Source organism: Bombina bombina, unplaced genomic scaffold (assembly GCF_027579735.1).
Source record: "Bombina bombina isolate aBomBom1 unplaced genomic scaffold, aBomBom1.pri scaffold_631, whole genome shotgun sequence".
NCBI classification, from domain to species: domain Eukaryota; kingdom Metazoa; phylum Chordata; class Amphibia; order Anura; family Bombinatoridae; genus Bombina; species Bombina bombina.
Window position 1 is genome coordinate 138,628 of NW_026512420.1, and position 23,362 is coordinate 161,989.

At 38.8% G+C, this 23,362-nt stretch overlaps 1 protein-coding gene across 1 annotated transcript in view; it reads right to left on the minus strand.

The window, feature by feature from the left end:
• Nucleotides 1–361: 361 nt before the first annotated feature.
• LOC128644303 (polypeptide N-acetylgalactosaminyltransferase 12-like) overlaps nt 362–23,362 on the minus strand; it is a 95,283-nt gene continuing 72,282 nt past the window's right edge. Inside the window, exons 7-10 of the mRNA XM_053696969.1 lie at nt 23,158–23,289; nt 20,068–20,181; nt 4,800–4,955; nt 362–728 (exon numbers count right to left, since the gene is read on the minus strand). Coding sequence (XP_053552944.1) covers nt 591–728; nt 4,800–4,955; nt 20,068–20,181; nt 23,158–23,289 — 540 coding nt within the window. The 3' untranslated portion in view covers nt 362–590. The remainder of the gene's footprint in view (nt 729–4,799; nt 4,956–20,067; nt 20,182–23,157; nt 23,290–23,362) is intronic.

Genomic DNA, 23,362 nt, shown 5'->3' on the forward strand with positions numbered 1-23,362 from the left:
CACTTAAAACTATACAAATAAATTGCAACTGATGACAGAGCAATTAAAAAAAATATATTATATATATATATATATATATATATATATATATATATATATATATATAGATAGATAGATAGATAGATAGATAGATAGATAGATAGATAGATAGATAGATATAGATAGAGAATGAATAAAATAAAATAAAACAGATCTGGACAATATTCCTATATTTGTTTTTCCTTCAGATTTGATTTTCTGAGAGCGTTGCACATTTATTGTTGATTGAGAATATTGTTTTCCTAATTTTATCTACAATTCGCTTTACACTTTCTTTCCCCCCCCAAATCTTTCACTGCCCCATAAATATAAAATACACCAATTTAAATACAAAAATATACGTACTGATTTGAATGAAAGTGATTTACAACAGTGTTCCCTTAAAAAGAAGTAAAAAAATAGCTGATATTGAAAAACCCATAGCTGTCATAATACGGAGTGAAGGTAAGTCTGTCAACTTAAACAATATTATTGCCCTTGATATGTTAATTTTGCAGTCAGTTCTCAAAATGGATTGTATTGATTAAGATTTTTGGATCCAAAAGTATGATTTAGTTTCTCTCTTGGAAGTACCACTTCTGATAATCAGAGTCTGTGCATGGCCGTAATAAAGGTGCTATGATTCCTGTTTGGGTGTTTTTTTCAGCTTGAACACATTTTTGGGTTTGTTCATGAAGCAGGGTACCATCCTGTAGAGAGAAAAAAACAGTTACTGTATTTTAGATTATGTACTGGGTTAGAAAAATAGATCAAAATAACAAATTTCCTACAGTTTAAATAAATTATTACTATCAATACAATTACACATTAATAAGTAGGTACCCCTAACAAGGATTTACATTTAGTTATATTGTAACATGACCCCAAAACCTACTAGAAATCTTGAAATTGTTGTTAAAGGTCACAGTTAGTTTTTTTTTATTTATATAAAAATAATCATATTTTCAAACAAAAAATTCCCATAAACTGTGCTATAATGTTCTGTTCAAGCACAAAGACAAACAGAATTGCACTTCCTTGTCAAAGAACTTTACAAAAAAACATTAAAGGGACACTGAATCCAATTTTTTTCTTTCGTGATTCAGTTAGAGCATGCAATTTTAAGCAACTTTCCAATTTACTCCTATTATTTTTTCTTTGTTCTTTTGCGATCTTTATTTGAAAAAGGCATCTAAGCTAAGGAGCCAACCAATTTTTGGTTCAGTACCCTGGACAGCGCTTGTTTATTGGTGGGTGAATTTATCCACCAATCAGCAAGAACAACCCAGGTTGTTCACCAAAAATGCCCGGCATCTAAACTTACATTCTTGCTTTTCAAATAAAAATACCAAGAAAATGAAGAAACTTTGATAATAGGAGTAAATTAGAAAGTTGCTTAAAATTGCATGCTCTAACTGAATCTTGAAAGAAAAAATTTGGGTTCAGTGTCCCTTTAATTCAGGAACAAGATGAATGAAAAAAACTAAGAAAGGTGGTATGACATGTGCAATGTAATATCTTCTGAACTGTGATGTTATTGATGAGGCCATGTGTATCAGCAGTGATGCCAATGATAATATCTTCTGAACGGTGATGTTATTGATGAGCTCATGTGTATCAGTTCACAAGATATTATCAGTGACATCACTGCTGTGATATTATTGATGAGGTCATGTGTATCAGCAGTGATGTCACTGATAATATCTTCTGAACGGTGATGTTATTGATGAGCTCATGTGTATCAGTTCACAAGATATTATCAGTGACATCACTGCTGTGATATTATCGATGAGGTCATGTGTATCAGCAGTGATGCCACTGATAATATCTTCTGAACGGTGATGTTATTGATGAGCTCATGTGTATCAGCAGTGATGCCACTGATAATATCTTCTGAATGGTGATGTTATTGATGAGCTCATGTGTATCAGTTCACAAGATATTATCAGTGACATCACTGCTGTGATATGATTGATGAGGTCATGTGTATCAGCAGTGATGCCACTGATAATATCTTCTGAACGGTGATGTTATTGATGAGCTCATGTGTATCAGCAGTGATGCCACTGATAATATCTTCTGAACGGTGATGTTATTGATGAGCTCATGTGTATCAGCAGTGATGCCACTGAAAATATCTTCTGAACGGTGATGTTATTGATGAGCTCATGTGTATCAGTTCACAAGATATTATCAGTGACATCACTGCTGTGATATTATTGATGAGGTCATGTGCATCAGCAGTGATGTCACTGATAATATCTTGTAAACTGTGATGTTATTGATGAGGTCATGTGTATCAGCAGTGACGACACTGATAATATCAAGAAAATCTCCTAAGAGGAGTTGAAGAAAAGCGTTGAAAAATGGGGACGAGGTTATATTGAAAACACATAACTGTTTGAAGACAGCACCACCCACTTATTCTTTGTTTGGTATGGGCTGTGCTTGCTGGGAACTTCACCACTGTGCACACGGATATTAGTACAGCCAAACTTTACAATTAAAACTGGACTTATTTTCATGCAACAAGGACTAACATTGAAATGTGCACCATTTCAATCCCACAATGAGATCTTAGTTATGCTTGACCAAGATCTCATTGTGAGATGCAAATTTCAGTGTTGGACCCTGTCGTATTAAAGTAAGGTACCAAAGTAATATCTGTGTATGCAGAGAAGCAGATAACCTTGGAATGGACAGCTCTGCTTTAAAATCTAACATTACTAGTTGCTCAGCTGTCACACTGCAAGACTAAAAACAATATTAATAGAATTAGTAAATAGCTTGAGGTACATTTCAAGAGACGGAAAACTCCAAATTCAACTCCAATTTACTTCTCTTATCAATTTTGCTTAGTTCTTTTGGTATCCTTTGTTAAAGGGACATTAAACACAACATTTTTCTTTCATGATTCAGATAGAGTATACAATGTTAAACATTTCAATTTGATTCTGTTATCGAATTTGCTTTATTTTTAGATATCCTTTGTTAAAGAAATAGCAATGCACATGGGTAAGCCAATCACACAATGCATCTATGAGCAGCCACCAATCAGAAGCTACTTAGCCTATCTAGATAGTCTTTTCAGCAAAGGATATCAAGAGAAGGAAGCAAATTAGAAGTAAATTATACAGTTGTTTAAAACTGCATGCACTTTCTAAATCATGAAAGAAAAAAAATTGTGTTTCATTTCCCTTTAAAGGAGTATTCCTAGGTGAGCTCAGAAGTGCGTATGTATCTTAAACCATCTGACAGATAGGTTTATAACTATGTATAATACTGCTATAAGCAATGCTTTAGACACGTGCACACTCTTAAGTTAAGATCCTATCAGCCTACCTAGGTTTAGTCTTCAACAAAGATACCAAGAGAACAAAGCAAATTTGATAATAGAAGTAAATTGGAAAGTTATTTAAAATTGCCCTCTCTGTCTGAATCATTAAAGTTGATTTTTTACTTTACTGTCCCTTTAAAATGGTATGGAAAGTCAAGTTCCCAGACTGGGAACCTGTCCTTCCATAATCACCAGAGATACACTATTGGCAGGTGGAATATAAGATCGCACAGAAGCCTTCTTGTGTAATCCCTCATCCTTAGTTATGCGAGAACAGGGTTTGTTAATCACCCCGGTTTGATTAGTCCAAATTGATTTTAAAGAGATAATTAAACTTTCATGAATCTGATAGAGCATGTCATTTTAAGACACTTTCCAATTAACTTCTACTATAAAAATGTATTTCATTCTCTTGGTATCCTTTGGTAAAAAGCATATGTTAATTTCCTCAGCAGCAGCAATGCACTTCTGGGAGCTAGCAGGTGATTGGTGGCTACACACTTTTGTCTTTTGTCATTGGCTACCCAGATGTGTTCAGCTATCTCCCAGTAGTGTATTGCTGCTGTGGAGCTGACTTTAACAAAGTCCCTTTGCGGTGGTTGAACAGTTTTATACAAGCTATAGTGCAATAATAAAATGTCCCTTTAATCCACCACTTCTAAGGTGGCAGAGAGGTTTACTGCTTCTTAACTGCAGTTGTAGGTTCACAGGTTCCAAACCTCCAGTCCAATGGTTCAGAAGCACTTCATAAAAAAGTGCCCTTAGCATCATCAATTTAGGTTTTATATCTGTAAACTAGGACTTACATTTCTGTAAGAACTATTTTTCCATTGTTACTGGTGTAATAATACGGTAAAACATCCTGTGTACTAACAGACTCTTACAACTGATTTATTGGGGACCATGACATATTCCAACTACAAATTACCAAATAAAGTCAGATAATTCATTTCAGGTAAAGACAGTGAATGTAAAGTTGAATCAATGAGTGCCCTTTTTAAAAAATACTATTCAAAATAGGGGCACTTTCATTTATTAAACGTTATATTGCAGCGTTTTTCAATATCTTTTTCTTTAGCAAACATAGACCGTGATCCACCGCCTGCAGTTCCTCTGTACTTATCTCAGCAATGACGAAAACCAGCTTCCTCCAATTATGGCGTGCACCCCAGAGTGTCCATTTCGTGAGAACAACCCGTGATTGGAGGAAGTCGGTTTCGTAATTTAAGTACTAAGTTCAGAGAAGCTGCGGGCGGAGGATCGCGGTCTGGGTTTCCTAAAGAAAAAGTAAGTATTTAAAAAAAAAAAAAAAAAACAAACACTGCAATGTAAATTTTATTGAATGAACATGCCTCTGTTTTTAATAGTATTTTTAAAAAACGGAGCACTCATTCATTAGAATTTACATTCACTTCTAATTTAATAAACACTAAAAATTAGGTACCTCTCTGAAAATGAACTTCTGATTATCCGGCACCATTTGCGTATTTTCTCGACACAAATACATTGTTAAATGTTCTGTATTTTTATCTACTCCAGCGCAGGCTTCAGGCTGTCTTGTGTTATAACGGATTTCATTGTAAGAGGAGTATTCGAAGAACTGAAAAACAAAATGATGTAAGTTTAATAAAATCAGACAACGCCGCTTACTGTCATCTCTTTTCTTGAAGATAAACAGCATGAAAAGATTATTTTTGGTTTTTATACGCTCAAGCCTAAATCCTACAAATAAAGTTAGTTTCATACAAAATTAATATATGTAATATATTAATTTATGTATCTGACTGAACCAGTCACATGGCAGGTTTCATGTGAAGAAAATAGTAACCAAATAGTTTTCACTGTAAATTGAAGAAAAATAATTAGGTACATTTAAACATTTTTATTAAAAATGTAAGTAACGGGAATTTTCTCCACACAAAAAAAATAAAACAGGAATTCTGGTTGAAAACGCACAAAATGACATTCACAATGACTCACTTTTCTGTTAATTAACCCTTAATGCATACAGAGATGTCCTGTTCAAGACCTTGTGCAACCCAGGACCAAGAACAAAATTAAAACCCCTCACAACTTTCCGTCTTCAACAATCAGCAGTATCAAAGATTAAGCTCAGAAGATTTTGCATTTAGATCATGTAGAGCAATTTCTCTTTAAAAAACAAAACAAACAAAAAACACAACCAACAGCTGTAATATGCTCTCCCTTTATGCCACAACTGTTAAATGCCATCTGAGTCTCGTAGTTCAATTAAAGCCCGGTCCTGAACACAACTTTAAAATATATAACATCGGGGGGAAAAACTGCAACAACATAAAATTGTAAATGTGTTATAGGGAGCCTTTAAGTGGCTTAATATTTGCAATTTATATATATATAAAAAAAAAAATACTAGTTACTTGATACAAAAACTGTAATGAATGCAATCAAATTGTTTTAGAAATATTGAGTTTTGTTTTTTTAAGACAACTGTGTCTTTTTTTAGAAACATTTACAGGAAAAACCTCTCATTGATGCCAGAAATTGTTATCTTTCAAATGTTAAAAAGCCAGGAAATTCCCTAAATTAAACCCCCCTACCGAACAGAAGATTTACTTGTGGGTGTTTGTATAAAAATATATTTAGGGCTCCATGTACTAAGCTGTCTGCGAGGTCTTGCGTGACTATTTCCTTCTAAATTTCGGCGTGCGGATCAATAACCGTATATACTGTGCCCCGAATTCATTGAAAAACTTACATTTACAAGTGGTGAGCGAACTTGTCTGCAACTCTTATATTAGAGTCTTTTTTTGTAGCTAAAAAATACTCGCTCGACATAAATCTCGCACAAAACAGTAATTACTAAACTATCTATTTATACGCTCGTGAATTTGTCCGCACCTACCTCGTGAAAAATCCCTCGCCAGCTTATAGGTGGCGAGCACCATATTAAACAATAGGGTCTATAAGATATACGCCTACAACTGATTGTAATTTCACTGATATCACTTTCTTCTTATGATTTTTTAAAACTCCCATCCCCTGCTACTGCCAACCACATTTCTAATTTTTACTGTGTGTGTGTGGGGGGGGGGGGGGATATGGCCCTCCTTTGAATTTTTAAAATTTGGGAGGTATGAAAAATGAATATAATTTTTTTGTTGTTTTAAATTTTTAAAAAAATATCAATATTATATTGGATTGTATACCGCAAATAATAAATTAAACTATCCCTTTAAGAGGAATTAAATAATTCTTATATTGTTCGAATGATAGAAATATAAATTTAGAACAAAAATGTAGCCAGAATAGGCCTATATGTTACATAATCAAAATTGTTGCTAAAAAAAAAAAAAAAATGATTTGCAAATATATTTAATTAATAAAACTTTGGATAAACCGACTCTACTAAATAATTAGAATACGATTATCATTGAATTAAAATAGTATAAAATTTAGAGTAAATAAATTTTGTACCTCTTAGGTCGCTATCACAATCATCTGTAATCCCGATGATAACTTCGGGGCCTAAACACTGCACCAGTCTCTGCTTGTAATCGGTCAGATCTACCTTCAGTAGCACGGGAAGAATTTTTTTCTTTGCCAATTTCGTTTTGGCAAATCATTTAATGTTGTTGTACCTTTTCTTTATCTGGTCAACGTCCTTTTTTCCAGGCCCCTGAGCACTGACAGCATCGCTGATACGAGTCCATATACTCTTTTTTCGGTGACTGGAAGTTTGCTTTGCACGACAACCGAATAAATAGTCATAAGAGTCGAGAACCATATCAACAAGAACCAGGTTCTGCTGGTGTGAGAAGTGTGGATTCTTGGATTTGTTTGTCTGTGAATCCAATCCAGAAGTTGCCATACTTAATTTATAAATAAAAAAAATATAGGCTTGAAACGCTTTAGGTTCGGGAATTATCAAGTTTGACAAAATAGATAAATTGAACTTTATATAGTGCTGCAACAAGTTCCCGCGACAAATGTGACGTTTCTGACACCTACAGTCACGTGGGACAAACATGACTGACAAGTTTTTAAGAAAATAGTACATTTGCAACTAGCGAGGCGTCAGATGTATGAATCATTCGCCTGCACTCGATGTGGATTAGACGCAAGATTTTTTATGCTGTTTTTTAGTACATATGGCGGGCAGGGAGCATCTCGCTAGCTGTGAGTTCGTGCGAGTCGACCAGACACGTTGTCGGTGAGAAAATTGACGCTTTAGTACATGGAGCCCTTAGTCATCCAAAGAGTTAGCAGCAAGTACTACAATTCCAGAATTTGTAAATATATGATGTCATCAGTGACATAATTAGTGGCACATAGCATCCAATTTATAAGAATTTAAAATAATAACAATAATGTTTCCGTGAAACGTGATAATTACTGGTTGTTCGAGACTGCTAAATTGTTATTCGTTTCAATGAATGTAAAGTTTGCGGAATGAGTGCCCGGTTTTTAAAAATCCTAAACAGGGGCACTTTCATTCATCAAACTTTACATTTCACTAGTTTTGTTAAAATACCTTTTCTTCTTGAAAGCCGCTACAGCGCGTCTCCAGCCCGTCGCAAGCCTCTTCAGATGTCAGAATTGACGATTCCGGCATCCTCCAATCACTGCTTCCTCCCCGGGGGAATCATTGCTTTAAGCAACATCGTGATTGGAGGAAGGCCGGGATCGATATTTCATAGGAAGAGGCTTGCGACAGGCGGGGAAAGCACTGGAGGGGCTCTCACGAAGAAAAACATAATTTATGTAAGAACTTACCTGATAAATTCATTTCTTTCATATTAGCAAGAGTCCATGAGCTAGTGACGTATGGGATATACATTCCTACCAGGAGGGGCAAAGTTTCCCAAACCTCAAAATGCCTATAAATACACCCCTCACCACACCCACAATTCAGTTTAACGAATAGCCAAGAAGTGGGGTGATAAAAAAGTGCGAAAGCATATAAAATAAGGAATTGGAATAATTGTGCTTTATACAAAATCATAACCACCACAAAAAAAGGGCGGGCCTCATGGACTCTTGCTAATATGAAAGAAATGAATTTATCAGGTAAGTTCTTACATAAATTATGTTTTCTTTCATGTAATTAGCAAGAGTCCATGAGCTAGTGACGTATGGGATAATGATTACCCAAGATGTGGATCTTTCCACACAAGAGTCACTAGAGAGGGAGGGATAAAATAAAGACAGCCAATTCCTGCTGAAAATAATCCACACCCAAAATAAAGTTTAACGAAAAACATAAGCAGAAGATTCAAACTGAAACCGCTGCCTGAAGTACTTTTCTACCAAAAACTGCTTCAGAAGAAGAAAATACATCAAAATGGTAGAATTTAGTAAAAGTATGCAAAGAGGACCAAGTTGCTGCTTTGCAAATCTGATCAACCGAAGCTTCATTCCTAAACGCCCAGGAAGTAGAAACTGACCTAGTAGAATGAGCTGTAATTCTCTGAGGCGGAGTTTTACCCGACTCAACATAGGCAAGATGAATTAAAGATTTCAACCAAGATGCCAAAGAAATGGCAGAAGCTTTCTGGCCTTTTCTAGAACCGGAAAAGATAACAAATAGACTAGAAGTCTTTCGGAAAGATTTAGTAGGTTCAACATAATATTTCAAAGCTCTAACAACATCCAAAGAATGCAACGATTTCTCCTTAGAATTCTTAGGATTAGGACATAATGAAGGAACCACAATTTCTCTACTAATGTTGTTGGAATTCACAACTTTAGGTAAAAATTCAAAAGAAGTTCGCAACACCGCCTTATCCTGATGAAAAATCAGAAAAGGAGACTCACAAGAAAGAGCAGATAATTCAGAAACTCTTCTGGCAGAAGAGATGGCCAAAAGGAACAAAACTTTCCAAGAAAGTAATTTAATGTCCAATGAATGCATAGGTTCAAACGGAGGAGCTTGAAGAGCCCCCAGAACCAAATTCAAACTCCAAGGAGGAGAAATTGACTTAATGACAGGTTTTATACGAACCAAAGCTTGTACAAAACAATGAATATCAGGAAGAATAGCAATCTTTCTGTGAAAAAGAACAGAAAGAGCAGAGATTTGTCCTTTCAAGGAACTTGCGGACAAACCTTTATCTAAACCATCCTGAAGAAACTGTAAAATTCTCGGTAATCTAAAAGAATGCCAAGAAAAATGATGAGAAATACACCAAGAAATATAAGTCTTCCAGACTCTATAATATATCTCTCTAGATACAGATTTACGAGCCTGTAACATAGTATTAATCACAGAGTCAGAGAAACCTCTTTGACGAAGAATCAAGCGTTCAATCTCCATACCTTAAAATTTAAGGATTTCAGATCCTGATGGAAAAAAGGACCTTGTGACAGAAGGTCTGGTCTTAACGGAAGAGTCCACGGTTGGCAAGAGGCCATCCGGACAAGATCCGCATACCAAAACCTGTGAGGCCATGCCGGAGCTACCAGCAGAACAAACGAGCATTCCTTCAGAATCTTGGAGATTACTCTTGGAAGAAGAACTAGAGGCGGAAAGATATAGGCAGGATGATACTTCCAAGGAAGTGATAATGCATCCACTGCTTCCGCCTGAGGATCCCGGGATCTGGACAGATACCTGGGAAGTTTCTTGTTTAGATGGGACGCCATCAAATCTATTTCTGGAAGTTCCCACATTTGAACAATCTGAAGAAATACCTCTGGGTGAAGAGACCATTCGCCCGGATGCAACGTTTGGCGACTGAGATAATCCGCTTCCCAATTGTCTACACCTGGGATATGAACCGCAGAGATTAGACAGGAGCTGGATTCCGCCCAAACCAAAATTCGAGATACTTCTTTCATAGCCAGAGGACTGTGAGTTCCTCCTTGATGATTGATGTATGCCACAGTTGTGACATTGTCTGTCTGAAAACAAATGAACGATTCTCTCTTCAGAAGAGGCCAAAACTGAAGAGCTCTGAAAATTGCACGGAGTTCCAAAATATTGATCGGTAATCTCACCTCCTGAGATTCCCAAACTCCTTGTGCCGTCAGAGATCCCCACACAGCTCCCCAACCTGTGAGACTTGCATCTGTTGAAATTACAGTCCAGGTCGGAAGCACAAAAGAAGCCCCCTGAATTAAACGATGGTGATCTGTCCACCACGTTAGAGAGTGTCGAACAATCGGTTTTAAAGATATTAATTGAGATATCTTTGTGTAATCCTTGCACCATTGATTCAGCATACAAAGCTGAAGAGGTCGCATGTGAAAACGAGCAAAGGGGATCGCGTCCTATGCAGCAGTCATAAGACCTAGAATTTCCATGCATAAGGCTACCGAAGGGAATGATTGTGACTGAAGGTTTCGACAAGCTGCAATCAGTTTTAGACGTCTCTTGTCTGTTAAAGACAGAGTCATGGACACTGAATCTATCTGGAAACCCAGAAAGGTTACCCTTGTCTGAGGAATCAATGAACTTTTTGGTAAATTGATCCTCCAACCATGATCTTGAAGAAACAACACAAGTCGATTCGTATGAAATTCTGCTAAATGTAAAGACTGAGCAAGTACCAAGATATCGTCCAAATAAGGAAATACCACAATACCCTGTTCTCTGATTACAGATAGAAGGGCACTGAGAACCTTTGTAAAAATTCTTGGAGCTGTAGCTAGGCCAAACGGCAGAGCCACAAACTGGTAATGCTTGTCCAGAAAAGAGAATCTCAGGAACTGATAATGATCTGGATGAATCGGAATATGCAGATATGCATCCTGTAAATCTATTGTGGACATATAATTCCCTTGCTGAACAAAAGGCAAGATAGTCCTTACAGTTACCATCTTGAACGTTGGTATCCTTACATAACGATTCAATATTTTTAGATCCAGAACTGGTCTGAAGGAATTCTCCTTCTTTGGTACAATGAAGAGATTTGAATAAAACCCCATCCCCTGTTCCTGAACTGGAACTGGCATAATTACTCCAGTCAACTCTAGATCTGAAACACAATTCAGAAATGCTTGAGCTTTTACTGGATTTACTGGGACACGGGAAAGAAAAAATCTCTTTGCAGGAGGTCTCATCTTGAAACCAATTCTGTACCCTTCTGAAACAATGTTCTGAATCCAAAGATTGTGAACAGAATTGATCCAAATTTCTTTGAAAAAACGTAACCTGCCCCCTACCAGCTGAGCTGGAATGAGGGCCGCACCTTCATGTGGACTTAGAAGCAGGCTTTGCCTTTCTGGCTGGCTTGGATTTATTCCAGACTGGAGATGGTTTCCAAACTGATACTGCTCCTGAGGATGAAGGATCAGACTTTTGTTCTTTGTTGAAACGAAAGGAACGAAAACGATTATTAGCCCTGTTTTTACCTTTAGATTTTTTATCCTGTGGTAAAAAAGTTCCTTTCCCACCAGTAACAGTTGAAATAATAGAATCCAACTGAGAACCAAATAATTTGTTACCCTGGAAAGAAATGGAAAGTAGAGTTGATTTAGAAGCCATATCAGCATTCCAAGTCTTAAGCCATAAAGCTCTTCTAGCTAAAATAGCTAGAGACATAAACCTGACATCAACTCTGATAATATCAAAGATAGCATCACAGATAAAATTATTAGCATGCTGAAGAAGAAGAATAATATCATGAGAATCATGATGTGTTACTTGTTGCGCTAAAGTTTCCAACCAAAAAGTTGAAGCTGCAGCAACATCAGCCAAAGATATAGCAGGTCTAAGAAGATTACCTGAACACAGATAAGCTTTTCTTAGAAAGGATTCAATTTTCCTATCTAAAGGATCTTTAAACGAAGTACCATCTGACGTAGGAATAGTAGTACGTTTAGCAAGGGTAGAAATAGTCCCATCAACTTATGGGATTTTGTCCCAAAATTCTAATCTGTCAGACGGCACAGGATATAATTGCTTAAAACGTTTAGAAGGAGTAAATGAATTACCCAATTTATCCCATTCTTTGGAAATTACTGCAGAAATAGCATTAGGAACAGGAAAAACTTCTGGAATAACCACAGGAGATTTAAATACCTTATCCAAACGTTTAGAATTAGTATCAAGAGGACCAGAATCCTCTATTTCTAAAGCAATTAGAACTTCTTTAAGTAAAGAACGAATAAATTCCATTTTAAATAAATATGAAGATTTATCAGCATCAACCTCTGAGACAGAATCCTCTGAACCAGAAGAGTCATCAGAATCAGAATGATGATGTTCATTTAAAAATTCATCTGTAGGGAGAGAAGTTTTAAAAGATTTTTTACGTTTACTAGAAGGAGAAATAACAGACATAGCCTTCTTTATGGATTCAGAAACAAAATCTCTTATGTTATCAGGAACATTCTGCACCTTAGATGTTGAAGGAACTGCAACAGGCAATGGTACTTTACTAAAGGAAATATTATCTGCATTAACAAGTTTGTCATGACAATCAACACAAACAACAGCTGGAGGAATAGCTACCAAAAGTTTACAGAAGATACACTTAGCTTTGGTAGATCCAGCACTAGACAGCGATTTTCCTGTAGTATCTTCTGACTCAGATGCAACGTGAGACATCTTGCAATATGTAAGAGAAAAAACAACATATAAAGCAAAATTGATCAAATTCCTTAAATGACAGTTTCAGGAATGGGAAAAAATGCCAAAGAACAAGCTTCTAGCAACCAGAAGCAATGAAAAATGAGACTTAAATAATGTGGAGACAAAAGCGACGCCCATATTTTTTAGCGCCAAATAAGACGCCCACATTATTTGGCGCCTAAATGCTTTTGGCGCCAAAAATTACGCCACATCCGGAACGCCGACATTTTTGGCGCAAAATAACGTCAAAAAATGACGCAACTTCCGGCGACACGTATGACGGAAAAGAATTTTTGCGCCAAAAAAGTCCGCGCCAAGAATGACGCAATAAAATTAAGCATTTTCAGCCCCCGCGAGCCTAACAGCCCACAGGGAAAAAGAGTCAAATTTTTGAAGGTAAGAAAAAAATGATTAAATCAAATGCATTATCCCAAATATGAAACTGACTGTCTGAAAAATAAGGAAAGTTGAACATTCTGAGTCAAGGCAAATAAATGTTTGAATACATATATTTAGAACTTTATAAACAAAGTGCCCAACCATAGCTTAGAGTGTCACAGAAAATAAGATTTACTTACCCCAGGACACTCATCTACATGTTTGTAGAAAGCCAAACCAGTACTGAAACGAGAATCAGCAGAGGTAATGGTATATATAAGAGTATATCGTCGATCTGAAAAGGGAGGTAAGAGATGAATCTCTACGACCGATAACAGAGAACCTATGAAATAGACCCCGTAGAAGGAGATCACTGCATTCAAATAGGCAATACTCTCCTCACATCCCTCTGACATTCACTGCACGCTGAGAGGAAAACCGGGCTCCAACTTGCTGCGGAGCGCATATCAACGTAGAATCTAGCACAAACTTACTTCACCACCTCCATCGGAGGCAAAGTTTGTAAAACTGAATTGTGGGTGTGGTGAGGGGTGTATTTATAGGCATTTTGAGGTTTGGGAAACTTTGCCCCTCCTGGTAGGAATGTATATCCCATACGTCACTAGCTCATGGACTCTTGCTAATTACATGAAAGAAAAGGTATTTTAACAAAACCAGTGAAATCTAAAGTTTGATGAATGAAAGTGCCCCTGTTTTTAATAGGATTAATAAAAAGCGGGCACTGGTTAATCAAAATTTACATTCACATTAATACAAAATATTTTTTGAACTGAAATACACTAATTTGCCTGAATTATTTTTATATTCTTATGAACTTATTAATTGATGGTACACTAATAAAATACTGTAAACAATTTGTGTTTTATAGGTACCATGACTAGTAATTTTTAATTCTGCTTATAACTGTACATTCTCTTAAAAACAAACAATGTGAATATGTTTTTATTCTTCAACTACAGTACAGATTTACACACACACACAATATAAAAACATTCTTACACTCGAAAGAAGAATCATATCAATGCAGGTGAGTAGATGGCCTCTAACCACTAGAATAGGTAAAAATGCCCCCTATAATTCTAGGTTGGTGGGTTCCCACCCCACCCAATTCACATAACTGCCCATGTTGCTTGACTCAGTTCGCAAACAGCAAAGCAAGAACCACTTTTGAGAAAGGAAGGAGAATTGGGTTTGATTCTAAAATAAGCAGCAAGAACAATAAAACGATATGTGCTAAGAAGAGATGACCTTCATTTGATTTTACTTTGAGCATAAAGAATAGGATTTATTCATAAGACAGGATGGCATACAGTTACTTTGTTATTTCACACTGTATATACATTTACAGTAGTACTATTATTATTTTATTTTAGGTAAAAAGTAGTTATGAAGATGATGTCTGTTGTCAGTTAAAGGGATATGAAACTCAGTTTATTTAGTTCATGATTCAGACAGAGCACGCAATTTTAAACTTTCTAATTTCCTTCTATTAATTTTTCTTTGTTTCCTTGTTATCTTTTGTTGAAAAGCAGGCCCATTTCTGGAGCACTATATGGCAGCAGTTTTGCAAGAATGTTTTCTATTTTCCAGAGCACTAAATGGCAGAACTAGTTCCTGCCATTTAGTGTTCCAAGATTCCTACCTAGGTTTATCTTCAACACAGAATCTCATGTGAACGAAGCAAATTTGATAAAAAAAAAGAAAAGCATAAATTATGCTTACCTTATAATTAGAAGAAATACCAGGTTGAAAAGGTGCCAGAAGAATAAAAACGCCCCACAGAATTTTTTTTTATCAGGTAAGCATAATTTATGTTTTTCCTTCATAAATGGAAAGAGTCCACAGCTGCATTCATTACTTTTGGGAAAACAATACCCAGGCTATAGAGGACACTGAATGCAAGAACGAGAGGGTAGATTAGGCGGCCCATTCTGAGGGCACCAGGTCTGAAAAACCACAACCCACCAAACCCTGCTTCGTCAAAGCCGGGCAAAAAAACTAGAAGGAAAAGGCCACAAGGACACTGACCCGCAGATAGTCCTAGCCGAACTAGAGACCACAAGTAAACACACTGAGCCAACACTCCTCCAGGAGAACCGTCGCTCAGCAGTCGGTCCCCACACCCCCCCTGCTAGCATAAGTACCAAATCCCCAAAAAGCGAGAGGATAAAGGGGAGCCGTAGGAATACCCAAAAGGTACCGCAAGATCCAAAAGGAAAAATTCCCCTTCAGGGGAAAACCAAGCCCACAAAGACCCGAAGATTCTGAGAACAATGGTAAACAATGCCCAACCCAGGTAAAACCATAGGAGCAAACCGGGCCACATCAAGGAGAAGAACAACTCCCCAACATCGAGCAACAGCATCTAAAAAGACGGCGAAGGACCAAAAGATCCTCAATGTCAAAACTCAGAGACTGAGCAAACGAAAAATAATACTGGACGTAAATTTAGAAAAGGTAAAAATCTGAGTCCAGTAACCCGCTGCCATCCGTAGGCCTGGACAATTACTATCGGTAAGGGAGAGCGTCCGTTAAACATTCCGATTGCCCCACCTCCATATAGAAGGCATACTCCAGGAAATCCAGGCCGCCAGGCCTACATACAGCTTTCAAACATGGAAAAGGCACAAAACCCTCAAAAAAAGTTCCACTGGCACCCCAAGACCTGAGGATAATCAACAGATCTGAACCTTCACCCAGCCGTACCAGACTAAACAACGGTGGAACTGAGGCAGGGGAACCCAAAGGAATCCCGAGACCGCCCCCCAAGATGGCCGAAAAAGAAGTGGACACAGCCACCTCACCCGGAGACAGGAAGCAGACAGTAGACCCCAGGGGATCTAGCAAGCCACTAAGTCTCAACATGGAGCCAGCAGCTCCCCAGATGGAAGGAATAACTTAAAGAGCAGACCACTCCTCCAGCACCGGATGACCAACCGGACAGTTTCCCGAAACACCGGAGAGGCCCTTAAAAAAGGAACCACACCTCTGTAAGAAGGGCAACAAGCCCTCTAAAAATAAGAGAGCAACAAAAAGCACCTGCCCAAGACAGGAATTTGTAGGAGGAACCGAGAGCACAAGGCCACGAGACTGACGAACACGGAAAAAAAAAAAAAACTTAAAACGCCAACATGCTAGTACACATACCAGTCGCAAAGGTGACAGCTGAGCACCTGCAAGCCCCCTGCTGCTAGGCAGGAAAGCCCACCAACAGGTTACCTCAGTAAGCTGTCCCAAGGGAACCGTATCTGCCGGCACAAGACGAGTCTCCAAGGAGCCCCGGCTCTCACAAAATCTGGCCAAGATGTAAAACAGAATGACCAGAACAAGGGCTAAACCCGAGTACCCCCGAACTAGAACCCCCAGGCCCATCCTAAGTTCACAAGGTCCGGTTACATCCCACAGCGGGACCCACAAGGTGAAAACGCTGAGTCAAGCCCTCAACAACCGGACGAATCCGTACAAGAGGCCGGGACCCAAAAATGTTTAGATTAAACAACGTCCAGGAAAATAATGCCTCGTCTGATAACAAAAACAGACCTCCCAGGGAAAAAAATCCAGATTAAACCGGATGTCAAAAGCAAGAAGCCCTTGCAAGTCCCAACATAAAGGGAAGAGACCACCCCTTATAGGAGCCCACTCCAACGGAGCTAAAGCTTCCTAAGGCCATATAATGACGCTAGAGCCGACAGGTGTCTAATCAACATGACCTGAATGTGCTTGAAAAACACAACTTATCCCCTTTAAACAAGATTGTAGTTGGAAGCGTGGCTAATCCCCCTAAAGGGATTCAAGGCACTACTCATTCTATCAACCTCGAAAGGAGAAAAAAGCTGAGGCTCAGTCTTGAAAAGAGGAAGCTGATGAGACCTCACCGGGGACCAAACTTCCAACCCTCAAGTTGCTACAGTATAGAGTAGCCACAGTGCATTAGTTTGCTGAGCTAGCTGTCCAGCTAGCGCTCCAAGCACTAGGGGAACAGAGAGGACAAGTCACTCGAACAGAGTAACAGCACGCCTCTGTCTTTGTATCTGAGGTGTTGCAGAGGGCAGAAGTCCCTATCAGCGGGAAGCCACTAGGACCACTGCTACTCAAGTAGAATATGCAGAGCATTCCCCGCACCGGGGAGGACCCTGATTGGAGCCCAAAAAGGACCCCCCTGTCTAATGTTCCGAAAAGGAACGATCAACCCCCGAAGGGAACCAAGTCCTCAGAGGAGACCACAAGGAGACAAAGACAAAGTCCATAAAGGTCTCTGAGAAGAGAATCACTAAAGGAACAAGTCCGAAGAGGACAATCTCCAGAGACTCCTAAAGGCAAAACCGCTCAAACTGGCGGAAAAGAGGCGCTAAACCCTCTAATCTTCCCACCACGTGGGAAAGAATACTCTAAGGTATCAGGAGCAGCAGAGAGTGACGCAGTAAAAATCACTGACCCAGTCACCAGAGAGACGGCTATCTAAGGACTGAAACAATCCAGAGAGCTGCACGGACCCGCAAGTCCTCTTGAGAATGCTTAGATGAAACTTGTAAAGTAAAAAACAAGAAACCTAAATAATATTGTGAGCACTCGGCGCCTCAACCTGACTAGCTAGGTAGAATAGGCGCCACGTGTCTGAATAAGCCGCGAGACAGAAGATCAGAACCTAAGCAGGACCAGCCTGCAACCGGGTCATAATTGCCAAGCTGGCTAAATCCACCCTCAGAGAGGGAGGAAGAAAAAACAGACAAACATGGAACTAATGTGTCCTGAACAACTTTCGTAGAAGCAAATATTGAGTATCGATCCTAGATGAAGTTCCCAAAGGAAACGAAAATAAAAATAGAATTCATCTTAACAGGATAAAAGTAAATGAAAGGCAACCCAAAGGTTAAAGCCTAAGAAGAACAGAATACCCGCAGGAGCAGCCTCACGGAAATAAGTTCTTCCACAAAAACTGGGAAGGATCTCGATAAGAAGACTAAAAGGAGATTACTTCGAATGGCTCACCTTGTTAGACATAGGGGATAACATAGACGACTGAGTCCCAGAGCCGAGAAGGATAAGGTCCCCAAACAACTAAAAAATGTCCCTAAGGAGAACACGAAGGCGAGCCAGCTAGTAACGAAAGGCACAACACTCTGGAACAGTTACACCCTCATGGAACTGCACATGTCCTCCCGTGGCCAAGAGACCCGGGGCAATTGGGCACGAGCACAATCGCGAATAAACATCTGGATCTTGTAGGACGAGCAAGCGCCAAAACCATGTAAAAGCGAAAACGTGCCACAACCTCCGGGGGGGGAACAATCCCCCCTCAGAGGATGAAAAGACATAACTTGGGTTACCTGCATGTGTAGTAGTAGAAGGGAGTGGTAGGGAACTCGCCTCCCTGAGGACAGGGCCCCCCGAGGTGGATGGCTCAGCAGTCTCTTGAATCCCCGAGCCCTAGGAACAAGGTGCTCTAGAACGGCCTAAAGAACATAACTGACTAACCTGCGTCAATGGGGCCAATTCGCATTCTTCACAGGATGAAGAATCTGAATAAGAAAGTTGAACAATCTCAACATGAGTATCCTCCATAATTGGATAAAGAATACCAAAAGATGGATTATATTAAACAATTTAGACGGCACCTGACACCCAAAATGGCTACGGCACTCACCACCTCCTAAGCACCAGACACCAGCGGATTAGATTTCTCCGTCACCACACAGTCAAAAATGCGGAAATGGGAAACAGAACATAGACACGCTCGGTCACATGGTGAACCGTACAGTTAAAAAAAAGCGTGCCCAACCGTAAGGTCGTGTCACTTCAAAAGGCTGTTATGTTATGAAGCCATGAGCCCAGATAACACTACACATAAGCAGATTGAATCACATAACAAACATGATTAAAAAAAACCCTGTTCAATAATCCCCCTCAGGAGATATTAACCCCGATTCCAAGATACTAAAGGAGTCCCACTGAGACCCTGTATTTTTCATGTAAGTTTGCAGGAACAAATGAATTACAGTACATGCATGAAGTAAAATGAAACGATCTTACCAGAATCTACGCCGTGGAACAGGAACACGGCCCTTCAAGTGTGACGGATAGTAGCATCGCCAACACCATGGACTTGAGAGAAGAAAGCAAGCAGCGAAGCGAAGTTTGACAACACCGATTGCTTGTGGAGTTGTTAAAATGAATCGGGATGGTTTCGCAGAAAGACTCTTCCTGCATCTCCGGATTCTAACTTTCATCCAAGCCCTCACTCAGAGACTGACAGGATAACTAAAACTCCCGTCCCATGTCGAAGAGTACTACCCTCCATAAGAGACGAAAACAAACTTCTGACACTTCTCTGCCAACCTCCTGGGACGAAAGGCAAAGAATGACTGGGGGATGAGGGAAGTGGGAGTAGTATTTAAGCCTTTGGCTGGGGTGTCTTTGCCTTCTCCTGGTGGCCAGGTTCTTATTTCCCAAAAGTAATGAACGCAGCTGTGGACTCTTTCCATTTATGATGAAAATTGGAAGCTTAAAATCGTATGTTCTGTCTGAATCACAAAATAAATGTTTTGGGTTTCATATCCCTTAAATATGTCATGTAATGTGCAAAGATTTTGTAGATGATGCTGCATGACGTCAGAACTGATAATCCTTATGATGTCGTGTTTTGTTCATATATAAGGTAGAAACGATAAAACAACTCAGGATTGCAGTGCAGTATAGGTTTTCAGGTAAATTTACACATATTAGCCCAATACTAACATATGTCGGGGAACATTGTTACCTGGTTTTGTCCCATTCCATGACATGGATACAAAATAATCTGTTGCCCAGTGACCTCGTTCTCACTTGGAGGATTATAGTCAAAGCAGAAGTTGGCCATTCCTTTGTTTTTCAGCTGCAAAGAAAGGCAAATTAATTCTAACAACATATTTCTTAGAAAAGGTGCAGAATAAATGCCATTTAGCTGTTGTGTCTGAAGGTATTGTAAATTTCTGCTGAATTTTACTGTTGTTTTACAATATTAAATGAAAGTATCTTCCTGATTGTGAAATGAAACTGTTTACTCCAGCTTTAAATTGTTAATCAGATGTTGCTAAAGTATAAAAAGTTATTATTACACTTGTCCTTGCATGCAATGCCTGATTACTGTTCCAGTGAGGGTGCTGCAATTCATTTTGAAAGTGTAGACTTTAAGGGACATTAATGTCTTTTTTATACATGCATAATAAGTATCAGCAATTACACACTGCACTGCAAAAAATCTGCATACAAAAAATTATATTTCATAAACATTTTAAACTAATATTTTAATAAGAAAGCGTTTTGCAGTCCAGAGACAGACCCCTTGAAAAGCTATGAGTATTATGTATCTTCTCTACTTTGCTGTGGCTAATTGGGGACACATAAATAAGTTGCTACAATGATCAATCCTTCACTTCATAGCATGTAGCAGGGTCAGACATCTTAAGGCAGCAGGATGTACTGTAGCCATTTTGGGGCAGTGGGAAAATTAAAATGTCAGAAGGTGAATTACAGGAAAAGTATGTAAAATAAACAATGAAAGGTCATTGCAAAGTTTTCTTTTTCTAACCTTGCATAATTAAATATTCTTGGGAATTTATTTGTTCATTTAATGATGTTAATGTATTCAGCATGTAGTTCAGATTACCCAAGGGATGGTAGAAAAAAGCAACATTTTAAGAGGTAAATTGCATTGATACAAAGCAAAATAAATAACCCTATGCTTGATTAAACTTTTATGGGGGGGGGGTGATTTTAGGTTTAATGCACTTTAAACTCATACATTTTAGATATTGATTTGTGGTCTCTCTAAGGAGCATGAGAGAAAGCACAATCTGTGCACAAAAGCAAGAGGTGTTCAAAGCAAGGTTTATAAATGTTTAAAAAAACCTAATCTACAGTGCAGACATAATACATATGCAGTAAGCAGTATGAACTTGTGACCTAAAGTTATCACACCTCTTATGAAAAAAAATCTCACACTTCTCAGATAACAGTCCATAACGTTTTTTAACCCTTTGAGGGCTAATGACGGCTCAGAGCCGTCATGAGCACTCTCCCACCTTAAGGGAGATCTGGGGGCTCCCACCCGCTCCTACCCCGGCGATTGGGCCTGCATCGTGACAGGCATCGCCGGGGCTTCACGTGATGCGCAGTGACGCCATGCGCAATAACGTGATGACGTCACCACGCAACTTTATTTATACTTAACAATGTTAAGTATAAGAGCAGGGGGCATGCTGCTTAGAAGCCTGTATCTCAGGCATCTAAGCAGCTACAGACCCCAAAGACCAACTGTTGGGGGTCTTGGGAAAAAAAAGTTAATTTTTTAAAAAAATAAATAAATAAAAAATCCTTAAAAAATCTTAGCACCCAGGTGGGAAAGTGCTTAGCACTCAAAGGGTTAAAAAGGGACACTAAACACTAAATATATTTCATACACCTTCTAATCATGGGTGCTGCCATTATGGAGCCTAGGTTAAATTGCAGGTATCTGAATGCAAAAAGGTCAGCACTGGAATGCAGTGAAAGTTAGATTTCATCGTGGAGTCACCCATGGCTTGAGAGGGGTGGGGAAAAACCTCTATACTATGCTTATAAAATGTATTAAGTGTTTAATGTCCCTTTATTATCAACAAACCAAACCTGTTGATGTCTCAACTCCCTTTTCATAATTGCTAACCTTTTCTCTCTCCATATTTCCAATTATGTATAATTTATATAAAAGTATTATGTCCAGTATCTCAACCCCAACATAAACATGTTGCTGCCAGAATACTGCAGAAGCAATGTCTCCATGGCTAGAAGGTAGTCAAAGCAATGCCCCATAGTAGAAAAGTATCAGATGATATAACTGCAGGAGGCATAGTTTAACTCCATGGATAGTAAGGAGGGCAAAGAGCCAACACTATACCCAATCTTTAGGCCTAACCCTAGCTTCATCCCCAATACTGAATCCTAAACTTAAATCAACATCACTGGCCATTTTTAGACCAGGGATGGTATGGACTGCAAGATCTTGAGATACACAAGCTCTCTTTTTTTTTTCTCAGAGAGTAAGTGATGATCTGTATGACACAAATTAAGGGGCATATTTATCAATGTGCGAGCGGACATGATACGAAGTAGCATATAATGTCCGCCGCACATCGATAAATGCTGACAGCATACACTCTCTGCATTTATCATTGCACCATCAGTTCACCAGAACTGCTGGTGCAATGCCACCCCCTGCAGATTTGCGGTCAATCGGTCGCTAGCAGGGGTGTCAATCAACTCGATCGTATTCGATCTGGTTGATTTCTGTCCGCCGCCTCAGAGCAGGTGGACAGGTTATGGAGCAGCGGTCTGTTTCATAACTTCTGTTTCCGGCGAGCCTGAAGGCACAAATGCTTCTAGTAAAAGTTATTACTGTTTTTATGTGGCATACACATGTATCCTGTGAAAGCCCGTGCACCATTATAGAAACACCACACCTTCTCAGAGAGTAAGTGATGACCTGTATGACACAAATTAAGGGGCATATTTATCAATGTGCAAGCGGACATGATATGAAGTAGCATATAATGTCCGCCGCACATCGATAAATGCTGACAGCATACACTGTCAGCATTTATCATTGCACCAGCTCTCTACCGGCAACCTCCTGAGCACAGAATTGCAATGAGATACCATGAAAAGACGAAGCGTATCATTATGGAGTACTGAAGGGAACCTGTGATCATCTAGATAATGTGTAATGTGCAGTGCTGAGTTATGGAAATGGTTTGGGTTAAGTAGCAAAATCATAAGTTAAATAGCAAAGAAACTGGCGTCGTGTAAATAACTAACCCTATATTTGTAAACTTACCATTCCAAAATGACCCAGTTTGTCTTCTGGCACATGAAGCTCTGGATAGATATTCTCCAAGAACCATTTGAAGCTTCTGCACTTCAGTTGTTCTCTGAGTTGTCTTCTTTCTGATACATCTCCGTATGGCTCCTATGAAACATATATATATATATATATATATTTATTTATGAACTTTAATCTCTCTTCATCTAGACAGGCATTC